We start from the raw sequence: 19,322 nt of genomic DNA, 5'->3' as shown, positions 1-19,322 counted from the left end.
TTTGTTCCTATCAGTCTTACTTAATAGAATCGTTTAAAATGGTGAAGCATAATTATACTTATTAATTTTAGCTCAGGGCCTATTACATAATATTATACATTTTTAATATAATCTCCATGCATTAATGACTTTTTGTATGTATATATATATACATATTTTACTTTTCAGGTTCTCAGTGAATGAAGGATCGCCGTATTATGTGTACGGTGCGTGCGTTCTAGAGATCGAGCTTGATGTACTGACTGGTCGCTTTCAGGTAAAAAATTTCTTGTCTTTTGAAAACTTAAAAAGAACTTACAAAGTTTAGTTATTAAGTGACATATCATGGGTTTATTAGAAAATGATGTAAAGTCAAGTTTCCTAAATTTGGTGTTTGATATTAACCAACGTAAAGAGAACAAATTAAAAAGAATACATCATATGAATGTTTAAAACTTAAAATATTTGAAAATAATAAAACATCTTTTTGTTGACAGTTAATATGTTTGTTACCATTTATTGCCAGTTATCCAATATGATTTTAAGTAACATAACTAATTAATTGCTTAATATCACGTCAGTATCGAGGTTTTTAAATACGTACAATGAAAAAAGATAAAATGATAACTGTCAGAATGCAAGAAAAAAACAAAAACCCCGGTAGCAACAACTGCTACATTAACAAAAATCCATTTACCATTTAGTAAAATTCAGCATTTCGGAAAAGGAACTTAAAAAAAAAAAACGATATTTTAAAAACTTTTTATCAAAAGTTTGTTTGGACAGCTGCAGTATCATGCTCAACATGCATCACTGCCTTTTCTTGGTTTATGATTTCGTGTATTTAACTGCTCACCTTATATCATCCAAAATAACATATTGCCTTCATTGAGTTCTCACATATTTTTTGAAACCTTCAAACCTACAACCACCAATGCTTTGGCTGTCTAACTCCCAAGACATGCTATATATATATATATATATATATATATATATACATTTATTCACATATATACTTCTATAATTACCTGCCAAGTCATATTTATAATATATTTTGGGAAGTACAATGTTACGAAATTGAAATGTTCAGAGTATAATTTCAATGCAGCTGACCAACCAAAGTAGGGGATCAATTTATTTACATATTTCATACTGAACTAATCAATATAAAATTTCAATATTTGAACCTGTGACAGAAGTGTGTGATTTAGAGAAAGAGTGGTGAAGATCAGCAAAATGGATCTACGCTTGTGTATGTTAAATGCAGCATGCGCAGTTCCAGAAACGTATCTGCATTGAAATTAGATTGTGATATCGGGCGGGTCTCCAGCCGGCTATGTTCAGTGAGGGAGGCTCTTCTTGAACACCGATCAGCTTAGATACTCAGCGTCCCGGCTGGATTGAATGTTGACAAGTAGTGTAGCCACTGTGCGTTTAGGCACTTGAGCTCAAGACAACATTTTTGGTTTGGCAGGTTGCATGTTAAACTTGAAACTACTGTTAAAAGTGGGGGATAGCAAATGAAAGACACCATGTTGGTTCCATTAGTTTATAGGGAACTGTCGATTAATATTCAAAATTTGGCTTTGTTAAATCATAGCATATAATTTATTAGGATCCCTGAAATTAATAGTGACCGGCGTGTTTTTACTTAAAAATGTTTTTTTTGTATCACTCTGAACTATCTCGTCAAGTTACTAACAAAATTGCAACTGTCTTAGCTTTGTAAACATAAAATAATATCAGACATGTTTGAAACAGATATTGTGAAAGCTATTTAATGTGATAGACTTGAGTGAGATACAGTTAGATGTCTGTTGATTATGAATGTGACAACATTTTAGTTCGCATTTCACTTGGTTTGTATACTTAAAAGTTATTTTTATTTATTGCGTAAATATGAGGCTATGGCTTTTTATCGTTTCATCAATAACTGAACATTGCAAAATAAAATAAAAAAAAAAAACATTTATCCCTTTTTTTAATGCCTTTAAGAGTTGTGGCGTGTGCCGCCAATTTAGATTTTCGGCCCTATTTTCAAAAATTTTCAATTTTTTTTAATCTGAATTTTACGTATTAAATTTGCGACTCAATTTAATTTTTCCCCCCTCAGTGTACACTCTCACCTAAAGTTTGTTATAGCAGTGGCCCTGCCAAGTTCCCAAGCCTAAGTCCCCCCCCCCCCCCCCAGCATTCTCGCCGACGCCTGCTAAACTCAGCAGGGCGATTCAAATTTTCCTCGCCTAGCCACACGCCTCCCGTCTGTCATTTCGATCCCCTCTCGTGACAGGAACTGCTGCCATCGACAATCTCTCACGACGAGCTCAGATCCGAGTAGCAGCATGACATGAGCACCTTTTGTCATGCGCGGCTCATGTCCCACCCGACGTTAGCATAACGTCTCGTCACGAACGGCCGTCGTTTCTCACAGACAGTGCAGTTTCCCCATCCCCCCCACCCCTCCATGTTTTCTCAGAAGCAGCCCGAGGACTCTGAACGGGCACTCTCCTGGACACGCCCCCCGCCCCCGCCCCGGGGCCATTTACTAGCGCCAAACGACTCACCCGTGCCATCTAGTGGCACTGTTTTGAACTAAATTACCCCCGAACGCCTGTAAGTAGGCTTCCCGCTCGTCCCGGAGCTGTCGGCTAACCTTTAGTTTCTCGTGTCACCTACCTAGAGAGCAGCACCGCCCGAGCAACAGAACTTACCCCCCCCCCCCCTTTTTTTTATAATTTCTTTTAGCCCCTTCGAGCGACCCCCACCAAGGCGTCTTCGGCCAATCAGCTAATTTTCCCTTCCCCTCGAGTCCCAGCTTCCCTGGGCTAGCCGATGTTACCTTGTGCCACTTAGGGGATTGAGGAAGTTTTTCTTGAGTTCTCGTCGCGAACGGTCGTCTTAGAGACTTGGCTCCCGCCAATTCGTCGGTTTTTCTTCTTTTGCTGTCGGAGAGCTCCAACAAGGTCTAGGCATGTGATTACCAGAGTTTCGGGAGTAGTCCCGTCTCTTTTTTCTAGTTAGCTAGTTGGTTTTTTTATTATTGTTTACATCACCGTAGTAATCTAGTTATGTTCGCTTACGCGACCCGCGTCCGCGAGTGCCATCCCGTGGACCGTTTTCTTCGGATTTCACCCTCAGCAGAATGGTGAGTGTAAACTAAAGCTCCAAACTCTATAATTCTCGGATCATCCCCTTTTGTCTCCTCCCTTGTATTTTTTTTACATTTTCTAAACTCTGTGACCTATTTCTTGGTTGCAGAGGGTGCAAGGTCCCAAGTTCCAAAGTTCCGGGTTCCAAATCTCCGGAGTACCACCCTCCCAACCTCTTGGAGTTCGGCTCCAACTTCGCGGAGCCCCCTGAAAATCGCCAGCCTTCTCCGGTGACCGGGAAGCTATTGCATCTCAACGACATTTTCGGCAATAAGTCCAGATCATGCTTGTGGTACAGTACTTTATTTCCCCCGACCCCCTCGTCATGGCCAGTCTTCGGTGAACTTTTAATATTGTTAAAATAACAGAACTGATTTTACGAAGGTTTTATTATAAGACAAAAGACTACGCAAAAAATTATTATTAACCTCTGTCTATGTTTTTTTTTTCTCTAGAGGGGCCCCTGAATTAGTAAATTGAATCTGTCTAATATTATTGTGTATTGAAATTGTAAAGTTATAATATGTTCGAAATTCAGAAAATACCAACTACAGAAATAGTTCTTTTAAAATTCTGACTTTAACAAATAAACAAGGGAATATGGCACAATCACCCATGTTGTATTTTTTTTATCTAGTTGTTAATTTGTTTTATTAATATTAACGATCCACAGTGTTCTCTTAGGTTTACTTGAGAAACACCATTTGGACATTCCGTTCCTCGCTTGTGCCCTCTGGATTTTTCAACGAACATTTGTGTGGCTATAAGCGGCTTCCAGGACTATAAATAAAGGTACTACCCAATGGCACAAGCACAAAGGGGGGTTCAGAAAGTGGTAGCAGAGCATGGTTTGTTAGAAGCATATTTTATAAGCATAGTTTAAGAAAAAAAAGAAAAAAAATTTTAATTTAAATTAATAAATTTTTGACAGGGTATATTTTAAATAGAACATAGAGTTCAAGAAGTGATAGCAGTAACTTTAGTTTATATAATTTACCGGATCTGTAATAACGTAATTTTGCATCAAAACTGTGTTTATTGTGGTCATTGCTATTATTTTGGCTAAATTACAAATACTTTCAAACTAAATGATAATAAGTGTAAACAGTTTTTTTTTAAATAATTTTTAACTTTAGTTTATAGTATTGTAAACGTTGACTGGCCAATTAACGCGTATTTTTATATCTATTTTACTATAGTAAGTCTTTTTGCATGAAAATTTACACTCATCATTAGAATTCTTTTATCTCCCTTTTATTAATGAGTATGTGTACGTATAGTCCGGTATTTTTTTTACGGACCATAGAGTGTCCGCCATGTTGAATATGGCCGCTGCACATCAGTAGACAGGCGAGTGTTTCCTCGCGCCTCCCAGCTGACCTCCCCACCCACTCCGTTTCGCGGCCAGTGTTCGGCTGCGCGCACGTGTGTTATCAGTTAAACGTGCCTCCACTACGGCTTTCCTCTCTCCCCCCCCCCCCTCACACCCCCGCAACCCTAACAGCGACGGGCGCGGTGTCGACTTATCTAATCAGCGCGCACGCCCGCCGAGCAAGAGGAACCTCCCCTCCCTTGTTGTTTAAAGGTCATTACTCCTGACAAACGTAATTTTTGCCTTACAATTTGTGGGTTTAGAATCTGTGCGACCAGGGTGGCGACCAGAAAGAAAAAATAATAAGGCTCCTTGTGAGTCACTAGTATAAGTTAAGTTAAGAGTGGTTTTATGTTTAGTAAGTAAGCCTAGGGTAAGGTTCAAGGTCATTGTGAGCAGACGCTCACTCCTTCTTAAGCCTTCTGTGGTTTAAGGGTACACTAAATTTGATTTTCACTATGATTACTCCAGAGTATCTTTTGAAAGACGAGGTGATCTACGAGTTAGCACTTCGTGGGCAGTCCACTTCAGGAGACGCCCAAGAGCTGAGAAAAAGACTCAGGTCTTGCCAACCACAAACACAACACTCACTTCTAAATTTGAACTTAGACCCTCTTAGTGAATTTACTGTCACCACCAGTAAATTCCAAGATATTGCAGCATTTGCAAATGTAGTGTCCACCGAAACAAACAAACCCCACATACTAAGAATGATCGCCCGACTCGATCACGTTGCCAGCAGGCTAGCCAACCTGGTAATATTGTCAAGAGGCAAACTAAATGGGGTTTATCAAAAGGAAATAGACAAATGTCGTCAGCAGATCCCTAATCTCCGATTCAAGTTGAGAACTAGACTCAATGCTCTACAAAACACAAGCCTCGAGGCGACTGGGTTAGTTCCCGACATCCAGACACAAAGGTCTGAAGTGAACACACCACCCCTCGAAGAGATTAAAACTGACACACAACGAGCACAAACACAGACCACTCAGGGCGCTTCATCACCAGTCTCCCCTCCACTCCTCCCTGCATCACGTTTTCCAGTTTCATTTTCCACAAATCAACTTCCTAGTCCACCCACATTCACTACTGTCAGTCAGCCATCCACCCACGTGTGGTTTCCACCCGGGACGGTCATCAGACCAATACCGCAGACAGTTACCAAGGTCACTTACACCAGACCTCCTCCAGAATACTCCACATACCCTTACCAATCCGTGTGTTTTCCACCCACCTCAGGAGCCATTTTCAATCCATACCATCAATTCACATCCCCCTTCTCATCACTTCAAACCACCCCTGAACGTCACCCCTCCCCCTTGGCTTTTAGCATCCCAATCACACCCTCAGCACAGCCAGTCACATCCACCTCGACAGAAATAAGGGCACAAACAACTGTCATGCCAACCATTCCAATACCCGATCCACAAATACCACAGGTCAGTCCCTCAACCACATACCTTCCACTCGCCCCTGCCGCCCCTCTTCCGCGACACAACCTCCACCCCCCTTTGTCTAATGAACAACCAGCGACTACAGGCGTTTCCTCCACATTACTTCCCCTTAATGTGTAATACATTTTTCAGACATTCATTTTTTTTGTATTCACTTATTCGGTTACATAATAGTTTAATGTGCTTTTGTATTTATTTTAATTATTTTAAGTTAAGGTTTAATGTCATTTTTAATTCTTGTTTGCCGATAGGATCTGGGCGAAGATTACTGCTTCCAGAAAGATTTTAGCTGTAACTAGTAATTAGGTAAAGTGTAAGCTTTAAAATATTAAATGTGGGCAATAACTTAGATTAAGTTTTTTTTAATAACTTTTTAGGTGTAATATTGTGCTACGTATTTATATGGACCAAAAATGTATGGACGCTTTCGTATAACAAACAGTCTGAGACAGAACTTTGAGAGTTCAGGGAAGGCCGTTAGAGGGCGTGATGTTTGCGGTGGTTGACCGCAGGAATCTGAGACAGTAATGGCCATGTGATGGCTTGGCCGGCGAGCAACACATGCTACTTGCTGTTGCGCCGTGCTTTGCAGGTGTGTTTCGGGCACCGGGTTTGGAAATATTGGTACATAGAATTAGATTTTACTTTAACGTTACGTCGACATGCGGTGTACTACGTGATAAAAATACCACGAAACTACTGAGTGAGAGAAGAGTGCCTTGTGACTAAGAACACTCTAAGGGCGCGGTTACACGGGACCCTGAACTACTTCAGGTGAACATGTTTAAGTAAACACGTTTACAAACGCGAAAGTGTACGGTTACACGGTAGTTGCTGAAAAGTGTGTTCAGCTCTAAAACCGATTGTTTACTGTTAACGAATGACCGTGTTGTTGATCTTCTCTATTTTGTATCCAGAAAACGCGGGATCTTCTCACTTGTTTATACAGTATTATCAGCAGAAATGGAATGTGTTTTCATATTGCTCAATATTTTTTTACAAATCGGGAATTCAAACAACATGCACAGAAATTTTTTTAAACTCATATTTTTAAATTATTTTTTGAGCGAGAGTACCTATCTCAGTTTTAATAAAATGTAGGTAAGGATCAATTTAAAAAATATATATAATTACCTGTTGTTTTTTTTTGTTGCATTCGGTAAAATATTACTCGGATTTGTGCCAGGAACACTGTCCATCTTGAATTTCTGCAAAGAACTGTTTATATTCTAAACAACCAATCAGAGGCTAATGTAGAAGATATGTCGATCTGAACTACTTTGCCAACCTGTTTAAGTTAAATGGGAAATGGCCTCGAACAAAACATGTTCAGACTGTGTGTAACCGCACTCAACAGCTGAACATGTTCACCTGAAGTAGTTCAGACTCCCGTGTAACCGCGGTACGGAGCACGTAAGAGCTGCTATGGTGGGAAGGTGCTCAGGTAAGAGGCAAAAACAAGGACGACAAGAAAGTGGCCACGAACGTTTATTATTTTAACGGCTTTTTGGATCCCGGGGTCGGCAGTGCTGTAATAAAAACAAAACAAAAATCTGGACAAGTTGCTGTGCTGAAAATGTGTGTCAGGATTTTGTGTAGAAACACACGTATGAAGCTTGTAGACATATTGTAAAGACGTGGAAGACTTGGAACGAGAGTTTTGCGTGCATTGGAAACGCGACGATAAAATGCGGAGTTATTTACGTCACGGCCCTTTTAAATTGGTTGGTAGTGCGCATGACGATCTTAAGATTTTTGCCTGGGCACAGAACCGTAAACAATTTTTTAAGAGAGTATTTTTTTTTTTTTTTTTAGTATTGTAAATTACGTTAGTAGCAAGACGTCTTGCAGTAGTGGATAAGGGAGCTTTTCGTACGTATGTAGATATAAATATTATTGTATTTTATCCTAATATAACTTAAATATGAAATGGAAGCATGGACAGATTGTAGTGATAGAAATCACGTTAAAGTAGCAGATAATAATTTATATACTTTGTAATCATAACCGTATTTATTTGTTATATATTTCTTATAATTTATTTTTTATGTAAATGTTTACATTTAAAGTTTTTGGGAAACATATCTTATGGTCTGTTTTATTGCATTCGAAAATAATAGTTTTCAATATGTTTACAATTTGTGAAATAGAAAAAATCAGTAAAAAATAAAGTTACAATAAAGCATTAATCATTTTTGAAATGCTCTTTTCAAAAACCTACCTTACTTTTTTTACAGTACCTACAATTTTTAAGTAATTTTAGTATGGTATGTTTTGTTATGAATTTTGCCTGCAACCTCAAATGAAGGGTTTAAAGTCAGATTTGTTGCACATGTTAAATAAAATTTTGCATTGGCAATGTTGTGCAGAATATACGCAAATCCGGTTCAGGTATAGGAGTTTCTCCTTTAACTCTGGAGTGGTGTAAATGGGACAGAGTCTTCTTTTTGTGTGATACTCGCGTGGTAACCCTAGTATTCCGCAGTTGGAAGCTCCAAAAAGTTATTGAGACAGAAAGGGGTGCAGAAGTTTAGTTTGGCTGATGCTTCACTGAATAACATTTTTAATCTGTTAGACGAATTACTTTTAGGACCATGAGCCTTCCATTGAAAAAACCTCATTAATTTTGTCAACTATTGTGTCAATAAACAGCCATTAAACTTGTAACACCTAATAATAGGTAAAACACAAGTATCGCTTGTAACATTTGCAGAGAAATATAAACAAGAAATGCAACTCCATTAAACACACTCATGGTAAAAACTTGTTAAAAGAATCGTCCATGACCTAAACTAAACAACCTTCCTAGAAAATTGCCTGGAGTGATTCCAGGCAAATATGAGAAACCTAAATCACAACAGGTGGATCGAAATTCGAATTCTGGTCCCTTTGAGATACTTCCATTGTCATGCCACGTCGAGACCTCACTCGATATAGGTATGCAAGTTGTTGAACAGAAATAATGTTGGGCACTCGTCCACAGATAGCCAGAGCAGACATTTTGGAAGATGCAGGGAAGAGCATCAGCCCCAATGTTGACATAGGACAGATAGAGGGCGCATTCGTGATGGGACTTGGCTTGTGCACATCAGAGGAGATAGAGTACGACGAGGACACCGGCCGTCTGCTGACCAACCGCAGCTGGGTGAGTCACATCGTAGTTTGTAATAGGAATCACAACACTGACATCTACTTATCAAGCACAGCTGGGTAAGTCAGGTAGTTCACGATGAGACTTACAGGAACTAGGATACTGAGTGACGGGCCTCAAGAGTGGGTATAGGGGTAGGGAAAAATAGCTGCAGGCATCAGTGAAGCCCAGGTGAGTGAAACCTTAAAGCAGGATGAAAACTAGAAGTCTATTGATTATATAATTTGTTGTAAACCTTATAAAGTATGCGATAAGAGTAGAGATCACATTTACAATTATGGCCAAAAACATAAAGTGCTAAGATTTTTTTAGTTTGAAGGTTTTATGTGATGTACATTAAGTAATGGGATGATGTACCGATAAGATTATTTAACCCCAGCCATTAAATATCTCTAGACAGCCCTGGACACTAGTGGCATTACTAATCTCCGTTGGTCATGTGGTTTGTTATGATACTTTCAAAAACCCAGACACTAGCATATTCCTACCACATGCTGCAGGGTAAGATAAGGGTTTTTTAACAGAACTTCCAGTAATTAGGGGATCAGCCATCTCCTGAAAAACTGCACTTAGCTGAGTCACATGCGAAAAGAACGTACAGGAATTAGTACAACGATCATCTGCTGATTAATTACAATTGGATGAGTTCATGTTTTTTAATGGAACTTCCAAAAATCAACACATTGGTATCGTCTTAACACATGCAGAAAGATGATTTACATGCTTTGTAATGGAATTTTAAATAATTCGGACACCAGCAATTTGCTGACCAACAGCAGCCAGATGAGTCACATGGTTAATGACTAGACTTTCAGAAATTATTGAACCAGCTGTATGCTCATCAAAGAAACATAGTTAGTCATATAGTTTGTGAAAGGACTTCCAGTAATTCAGACACTGGCTTTCTGTTGACCAACCACAGCTGGGTAAGCCATGTGTTACAGGAATCAAATATATTAGTATCTTCATACCACATAGAGTAAAGTTAAAACAAGTGGTTTGGGACAGGACATCCAGTAATTAGGACACATCTTCGGACCAACTGCAGCTGGATGAGTCGTGAGGTTTGTGACAGGACTTCCAGTAATTTAGACCAAAGGCCATTTGTAAACAAACCACACTAAGTTGCGTGACTGGATTTCCAATACAACTAGATGAGTGACATGTTTTGTTAGAGGATGTCGAGTAATTTAGACACCCACTTTCTACTGACCAACTAAAGCTGGCTGAGTTGTTTGGTTTGTGACAGGATGGCCAGTGATTATGTCACGTGACATCTGTGCCAAAAAAAACCCTGGGTAAGATATGTGGTTTGTGATTGCCCTTTGGGAATTTAAAAGAAGCAATTTATGACCACACAGAGCTAGGGTAGTTACATTTTGTGCAGTGAACGGAAAAAAAACTTCAGCTGGTTTATTCATGTTGTAACTCCAAGTATAATTAGGACAAAAGCTATCTGAAACCAATGGAAGCTAGGAAAGTCGCATAGTATATGTTTCCTCCCTACCATTTAACCGCAACTGGTTTGGTTTCATTATTGGAATTCCAGACATGTAGGCTTCTGAGTGTTCCAGTAAGCGTTGAGAAAAAGGTTTACAGAGAACTTCCTTTGAGTTTATTGATTTCAGAAAATTGCACTATCACAGTCACAAATATCACATATTAACTTTTAGTATTTAATTAAATTTAAAAAAAAATCCATGCTGATTTAAAAGGATTGTGTTTTTATATTTCAATTTCTTCCTTTTGTTAATTTGAAATAATATTCCTCTAAATTTATGATAGCAACTCTCTTGCATTTCATGTCCCGTTGTACCATTCCAGATTTTGTTTGCTGATTTTAACTAAGTAACTTTGCTGTAAAAGTTACATAAAAAATCATTACAGTAAAAACCTGTTAAGACTTTCTCAAAGGACTGGATGCTAAAAACGTCTTAACAGGGAAAACTTCTTAAAAGGGAAATACATTTGCTTCATAAAAACAAATTTTAAATTTCCCATGAAGCAGCAAGAAAATGCATGATGTCCAGGATGTTGATTTTATAACCACTCGATTTATTACTTATCATTCTTGTTATACTTTGTAAAATATGGAGCTTACAAAAATTCCGATTCAGTATTTTTATAATTCCCTGGTCCATGGGTTGTAGCCTGGATGTTGAATTTGGTGGGAAAAATTCACTCTGGATATTTCTAAGGTTGGATATTTCTTTGGGATACACAGGGTATGATCCATGAAAAGCAAAATGTTCAGATTTTTGTACCCCATCTTAGCATCCAACGCTCTCACATAGTCTTCAAAAATGCTGCCTGTCATCCATGCAGACTTGTTGTTTGCATATTTGCATGGTAATGTCTTTATGTTGTTAAAACACAGTGTTTTTTTTTTGTTTCCCAATGACCAGCAATGGTAACTTTTCAGTGCCATAGATGTTGGCACCCAATAACACTGTCACTCGTTCCTTACTTTGTTTGCCTCCATGCCTTGATTCACCTTTTAAAACAAAAGTTTTGTCCGGAAGCATGTTAAAAAAACAGACAACATGCATCGACACTGAATACTTTTTTTTGTTCATAGTCCTTTATAATTGCAGGCAACTTCGTGTTTATACAACTCTGGACAGTATCTTCACACACACTCTCAGAGTCCCCACTTAGAGTTCTATATAGACAATTCCTTCTATGTTCTTAAGGTGTCTTTAGACGGCGCAGGTTTGCCTCTCTCATCAGATTCGCGAGGCTGCCTCGCGAATCAAATTCTCTATTGAGTCGCGAATCAGATGCGCGAGTAAACGTAGAGCAGGGTGAGCCATCAAGATGCGCGAGACAGTCATGGCGGGAGTTTGTACGGTTGCAGTAATTCCGCGAGCAGCGACTGCGTTTGTAGTAATTGCAATGCATGTTATGAGGAGAAGATAACGTCGACGTAAACGCCGTTGGTGGGTCCGAGAAATATTTTGCAAACTATTGCAGTACGGAAACAGACTTATGATGGATTTGGCAAGTGAACAAGTACTTATGCGATACTATCAAAAATTTCACGCGCATGATGCCCGAGGATTTTGACGATCTCGCGAATTTAGTAGGACGTAATGTGGGCAAAATGAATACGAACATGAGAGAAGCTATAACTGTGATGGAAAGGCTTGCCAACTCACGGAGATTTCTACCAACGGGGGAGTCGTATGCTAGTCTACAGTATATTTTCAGAGTGTCCATAAGTAGCATTTCTCACATCATTCCAAATGTGTGTGCAGCTATAATCAAGGCACTTAATGAATATGTTAAGGTACGTGCATAGTAATAATAACATTGTCGTTGTTACATATTCTCTGTTATTAAGACATTGTTGTTTATATTGACTTGGTAAAGAAAGTTTAGAAAAAGTCATACGTAGTTAGAAATATTAACTGTTGTTTGACATATTCAAATTCCAAAAAAATAAACAAAAACTTTTCGACTAACTGTTAAGGATATTGTCAAAAGCCTTATGCCTCCTACAACACCTGTAAAACTGATACGTCAATGCCCTTGTCTGTGTTTCCTGTGTTCTGTAATGAGGATGATACAGTAGCATCTTGTTGGAGATATGGAGGATTTAAAGATGCACACTCAGACGATAGTGTTCTGTACCATTGAAAAATGTTTCCCATATCTGCCTCAAACAAAAATTATCTGCGATAGCCCTTTTCACGTCGGTTAGCGTTTGGGGATCGTACTTCCGTAACTCGTTGGCCAAGTGTTGGCCATACTAGTAGTAAGGGTCTGCAGTCAGTTGATTTGATGAATGCAGCACTTTCATAGCTTCATATAGCATGTCCATATCCCCATGTTCATTGTTTCGTTTCAGTTTTTTACTACACTTCTGCTGACTCGCCTGGCCATTAGAAGTTATCTAAACCTGGTGAGTTGGCCATTCATAGAGGCATCAAGTGGTGCACTGACGTCAAATATCAGATTGTTTTCGCCCTGGCCTAGGGAGTCCTGAAACAAGGGGTGACAGGTCGAAAGTAATTAATTGAAGGAAATTATATATTACAATTTTTATGCAATTATGCTTAAAGCATTTCACTTGAGTGAGGGTAAAATCGTCATGGTGGTGGCAAGATTAATGCGCACAGTTTAGTAAACGTGATAGTAGCTCGTTGCATACTTGCATATTTCTCACGATAATCTATAAACATTCTTGATGAAAGCGTGTTTCTGTATGTAGGTCGTATGTTACAGAGCAAAGTTTTATGACATACGCCATTGCGAGAAAATGTTGCCATTTTGCAGAAAAACCCACAAACAAATAAAAGTAAATAAAACATAAAAACAAAGAAAGAAAAACCAGAAAACTATAGACAAGTCTTGTTTATCTTTCTTTTTTTAGTGTGATTTTTATTTCCTTTTTTTTATGTGGCATTTCTGCAAAATTTCAACATTCGTCCACAATGGTGTATGTCCAAAAACATTGTTCCGTTACTAATACGAACCCATTGCAAAAATCGTTCAAAAATCACATAGGTCGTATGTTTTGGGTAATGCATAGTAATGTGCAATGCTTTCAGGTACCATCAACTGAACAAGAGTGGCTACAAAAGGCAAAAGAGTTTTTAAAAAATGGTCATTTGTCCACACCGTTTCCGCTATGGATGGGAAGCATGTCATGATTCAAACACCTTTCAGTAGTGGCACAGAATTTTTTTAACTATGAAGGTTTTTTTAAGTATTTTCCTCATGGTGTTAGTGGATGCAAATTGCAATTTCATGTATGCAGATGTAGGATGCCAAGGAGGAATCTCAGATGGGGGTGTTTCCTAGCATAGTAAATTCTATGTAAAATTGGAAAGATGTATGTTGAATATTCCAGAGCTTGCAGTATTGCGTGTTCCGTATTCTATTGAGGTACCCTACGTGATATTGGCTGACAAAGCGTTCGCTTTAAATGAGTAAACAATGAAACCATTTGAAGGAAATCCTGCTGTCGGTTCACGCGAGCGTGTCTTCAATTATCTTCTTTCCCGAGCTCACCGTGTATCTGAAAATTCTTTCGGAATTCTGAGTGCAGTATTCCGTGTTCTCAGAAAGCCTATGCAATTGCCACCTAAAACAGCATATTAGTTGTTCTGGCTACAATATATTTACACAACTTCCTACGTCACCGTTCTGGCCAAAGTTACACACCTCATGGCACTTTTGATGAAGAAGAGATGGGGAAACTATCAATGGTAGGTGGCGAAATGACCAGCCAATGGCATCCCTATTACCCATTCGAAATATTCCTCACAGAAAACAGATCGTGCCAAAAACAATCGTGCCCATTTAGCTGATCACTTTGTTTTAAATGATGCACTGCCTTGGCAGAATCAGTACTAAAACAAATGACGCTATAACTATCGTGCCTTACATGTGTTTGCCACTGTAATATACACGTTTTGTAGAGAATACAACGTATACTTATAAAGTCAGTGCTTGCTACAAAAGTAGAAAATGTAACAGCCCCTTTTACTGTGATGTCGCCGGGGGTTGTCGGGGCATTAGAGAGACGTTAAATAAGAAGGGCACCACCGTGTCTAGGGGACACAGACCCGGATGAGACTCTGTTAACTCTGGACGTGACGTCGCCCAAGTGGGGACATGACTCGAACTCCGTGTACTGCCTACAGAATAATTGACCTGGGCCCTCTCAGCGACGAGCATACTATGTATTAACGTCGTGGGCTCTTATGACGTCCCACAAAACTTATGGCGTCCCACACGCCAACCTGGAGTGCACGCGTGGTCAAACGCAAAGAGACAAGTTCGATAACGCTGTGATTTAGTGTAAACTACACGATACAATGACCGCTTGAGCGCATTACATAAAGAACTTAAAATAGGTTGAAACTGTTTAAAGCCTTGCGGCGCGATCGGTTTACGGGCTGTCCGGCCACCACGTGGTCGGACGTTATGTTAGTGGTGATTTCTGAACTCCTTACGGATTACAAGGTAATTAATGAAACAGCCGACCCCCGAGGTAGGCTCCGAGTATAGCGAAAACGATTAAGAAGAATCGCACAGAACAGAATTACCGGGTCAGTATAGCGAAGTCGAATTCCTCGGAGAGCGTGTCCTACCTCAGGTGGTGATGCGAAGCGAGTGGAGTGAGTGGAGTGAGCGATGGCCGCCGGGGTGGCAGGGCAATGGCGGTGCGCGCCAAGACGGATAGTACCGTTATTCCGAGCCGTATCGCGCCGTGGCATATTTAACAAAACCAATTAAAATACCAAACTCCTTTTACATTTACCCCAACGGTTCATGAACCGCAACCACGTAATAATTAAGTTAAACAAGAAAGAATTAAATAAAGTTACAGTAACTGGATGGGCTTCGGCAATTCTGAGTCTGTAGCGGCCCGTTAGCGTTTCTGCTGAAAAGATAACAAATGTAATAAAGTATTATGCCCTGAAACTTACATACACAACACCAGGGATAACTAAATAAATACAATAATGATAATTAAATATAAATTAGGAGAGGACGAGGCACTGGCTCGACTCTGCCTCTTGCCGGGCGTTCACACACGCACACACGCACACGTCGGCCGAGACAGAAGAAGGAGGGGTAGGAGGGTGGTAACATATCGGACTCTAGGGGGCGTAGCCCCCGTCGATGTCAACTGTTTCAGTGATTGCATGGCCAACAACAATGTGACTATTGCAGAACGTTTCACAAATAACAGTCAATGTATCTAGACAATTTAAATAATTTCCATTTATAATAAACGTGTATACAATTACCTAATTGAAGATAGTATTGTAAATATAAAATGAAATTTGTTTTATTTTGTTTAAAAGATTCCTGTTCATTAACAATTGTGTACATGAGTATGTAATGGAATCTACTACCAATGTAAGAAAAATATAATTTGTAATATTCATTAGGTACTTATATTACTTTTATTTGAGAGTGACATGTCATGACACAAAACTAATGGGACCATTGTTATTGTGCTGTATGCTATATATAGTAAACATCATTTACTGGTTGAAAATTGAGCTTAATTTTGACTCTACTGACTTAGTGTGTTGCTTGTGACATGTCCTCTTAACCAAAACGATTGCCTCAATTATATACTAAATTTTCAATGAATAGAGCGTTAACTTCATTTTTTCTTAAACAACCTAGTCACTGCTCACCTCATTCATTGTATGCATTGTTTCCCTCGGCTGTCATCCGATAGAAAGTCAAACTCTTTAAACGCAAACCATTTTGAAACGTATACTTCATCACTTCCTGCAAAGGACCATGATTCCATTAGTAACGTATTTTTTGGCCCAGTTTAAACAATATCTTCTTACGTATATAGCAAACAGAAACACTGTTACAGCGTATTACTTATCTACATGTCTGATATTTAATTATTACCTGATCCAGTTATGCGGCTCTTCATCTTTCGCTTGTGTGCGTGCCCATTAAAGTTATCATTTTAGCCTTCAGGCTTGCAACAGGCATATGTAATGTTGCGCTAATTTCTCTCCACGCGTCCTCCCTCTTATTTCGATTGTGATAGTGCTTCTTCTTAGCATTCCACAATATTGAATACTAGATCAGTTCACAGCTTTTCTCCTGGTCCATGATACGCGAAACAATGCTATACGTTTACACAGAGCGCAACTATACGTTGAGTCTTCTTTGATGCGCGAATGGACACCGACTGGCGGTCGGCTCACCGCGAGTTTGCCTCGCGCATCGCGTTTCGCAGGTCTAGACACGTCTACACCGAGCGAGTCATGACTCGCGAGGCAAACTCGCGCCGTCTAAAGTCACCTTCAAATCTGTCGAGCCAGCCATTCGAAGCATGAAATTCAACACCTAGGTTATGTGTTATTTGTACATCAGCTTTCGCTCTTAAAATTAGGACTTTCGTCGGAATTCCAAGTGCCCTCTGTTCTTTAAACCATGTCAAGAGTAAAATTTCAACTTCGTATTTACCAGTCTTCATTTTTTTTACACTTTGACGAAAATTAGTAGCCAAAAGTTAGTCCCGCTTCATCATGATTCCGTTCAAAGTATATGGCGGCATTCCGAGTTTTTTTGCCATACTCACTCTTGGTATCAAAGGATTCGCATCAACTTCTGATATTATTTTCAGTTTTTCTTTAACGATAAAGTCTTGCGTTTAATGGGTCCTCCACTACTTGTAGATGCCATTATGCACTGTTTGCCACAATACGAAGCATTTGTTATGCTTGATAACCTTAAAATCACATCTAAAAAGATCACAAACCTAAAAACGAGTAATGGCTGGTGCTAAATATGGATTGCTGCATATTCGTCACGTGTTATAACTCGAATAGGGGAAATGGCATGCAGATGGAACAGTCTCTCAGTCTACAAAAATGCAAGCAGATGATTGGTCGAAAAATACACTTGTAACAGCGTGCGGCGACGGCACAGGTTTCGACGGTCTTGTGCAAGTTAAAATTATTTGGTTATCGTTCGAAAATAAGTAATTTTTTTTAATTAACAATAAATAGAGTTTTAAAGTTTAAAGATAAACATTATATTATTGTTTTATTTTTTCCCACAAACACTGAACATTATATGCGGGAAGAATCTAATTATGCAAATGTTATGAATGGGAAAAATTAACATAGGCATATATGGAAGAGATCAAGGGAATAAATAATATTGTGCACTTAATAAGCAAGAAAACGTATTATGCTGGAATGTCTTATGAGTTTTACTGTATTTTCATGTATATGCCATTTACGGCTCACAATTATATTTTGTTAATTCTGGTGACAAAATTAGCAATCAAGTCACAAATACCAAAATCTGTAATAATGAATCTATAGGAATATTTATTAAATAAAGTAATGCTATAATAATTAAATAACCAACATGGGGTGTGATACTGTACATTTATTTTTGCATTTTTTTTGGTAAGATAAGTTGGTTTCTTTTTTTTAGAACTACTGGCCTCCTGGAGCCAAAGACATCCCGGTAGACTTCAGAGTGGAGATGCAGAAGAATATGCCCAATCCTGTAGGAGTTCTGCGCTCTAAAAGTAGGTGCACCTAGTTTTAGAGCATTAGCGAATAAATGGGAGAATCAAAATTCAATAAGTTATTAACATTCACATTGAGCTTCAAAATAATTTTCTCTATTCTATGGCTCTATTCAAATTCAACTGTTTGGATTTGTGGCAACTAATTTTTTCATTTTAAGTTTTGTATTCAAAATAACACAATAACTATTAATTTAATGTAATTATTAATTTACTTTTTTCGGTATTTGTACCATTTCCGCTATTGACGTTTGTTCCTCCACTAACTTAAGATTCACACAATGACACATAAATTACACATGAGCCAAGATTAGCCATTAAGTTTTATGATTATGTAGGTTGGAAAGGAAGAAAATTATATTTTTTCCCATTATTTTTGTGTTTAAATTTTAAAATAAAATTTAAAAAAACAATCTAATTTTTTTTTACCACTATATGGTGATCATAATGTGAGCAGTCATCTTCACATCGGCAAAGATAAATACTAAGCAAGTGCACCCGAATTCTTTACGATGAAAAGAAAATTGAGGCCGTAAAGACTAGTGCCATTTCTCTACAATAACACAGCCTATATCAGAATGCTAAATCCAAATATATATTTAATTCATTTATTGTTTTGTCATTCTAGATCTGAATTTTTTTTATATGGCCTGTCCAACATCGTGTACAGATTGAAATATTTTGTTCTTCAGTTCGTAGGCTCTCGCGGAAAGGGTCTGATTACGTTACTACATTTTGGCTTCTGGGTTGAGACCGCATCCGTAGAGATGATGGATTGCCCGATGTTTTGGCATTCCTTGTTGAAGCCATCTTCAAGGGCGATTAATCACCTCTGAGTAACACATGGATGCGGTGGTCTCAACACAAAAAGTCGTTAGTATTTAGTGTACACAATTAACTGAACTTCACTGATGACAGCTACCGGTGAGCCTGCTGTTTGCCTGTCCACCGCCCTAATCTTCGCCTTGAGGAATGCCATAGAGTCGGCACGCAGAGACTCTGGTGGTGACGGTGGCTGGTTTGGCTTACGTAAGTATCATGGTCATGCCGTGTGAAAGTGACCTTTTTTGCTTTCAATCCAACTATACGTTCTTGAAAAATAGAACCCAGCTTTGTTTTCACGACTACCATGTAATGCGGTGGTATAGCTTCCGGCTGGTGAGCCTAAGTCTTGGGTTTG

The 19,322-nt window shown here is 38.8% G+C and overlaps 1 protein-coding gene across 4 annotated transcripts in view; it reads left to right on the top strand.

Moving 5' to 3' along the window:
* LOC134527771 (uncharacterized) overlaps positions 1-19,322 on the top strand; it is a 263,429-nt gene that overhangs the window by 218,574 nt on the left and 25,533 nt on the right. For 3 of the 4 annotated variants that reach the window (XM_063360703.1, XM_063360704.1, XM_063360702.1), the window contains exons 24-27: positions 169-256; positions 8,938-9,099; positions 18,046-18,142; positions 19,061-19,171. In XM_063360703.1, the coding sequence (XP_063216773.1) occupies positions 169-256; positions 8,938-9,099; positions 18,046-18,142; positions 19,061-19,171 (458 nt within the window). The remainder of the gene's footprint in view (positions 1-168; positions 257-8,937; positions 9,100-18,045; positions 18,143-19,060; positions 19,172-19,322) is intronic. The other variant, XM_063360705.1, reaches the window with a different exon arrangement.

Source organism: Bacillus rossius, chromosome 1 (assembly GCF_032445375.1).
Source record: "Bacillus rossius redtenbacheri isolate Brsri chromosome 1, Brsri_v3, whole genome shotgun sequence".
NCBI classification, from domain to species: Eukaryota; Metazoa; Arthropoda; class Insecta; order Phasmatodea; family Bacillidae; genus Bacillus; species Bacillus rossius.
Note: the sequence above shows the minus strand (reverse complement) of the source record. Positions and strands in the feature narration are given on the sequence as shown.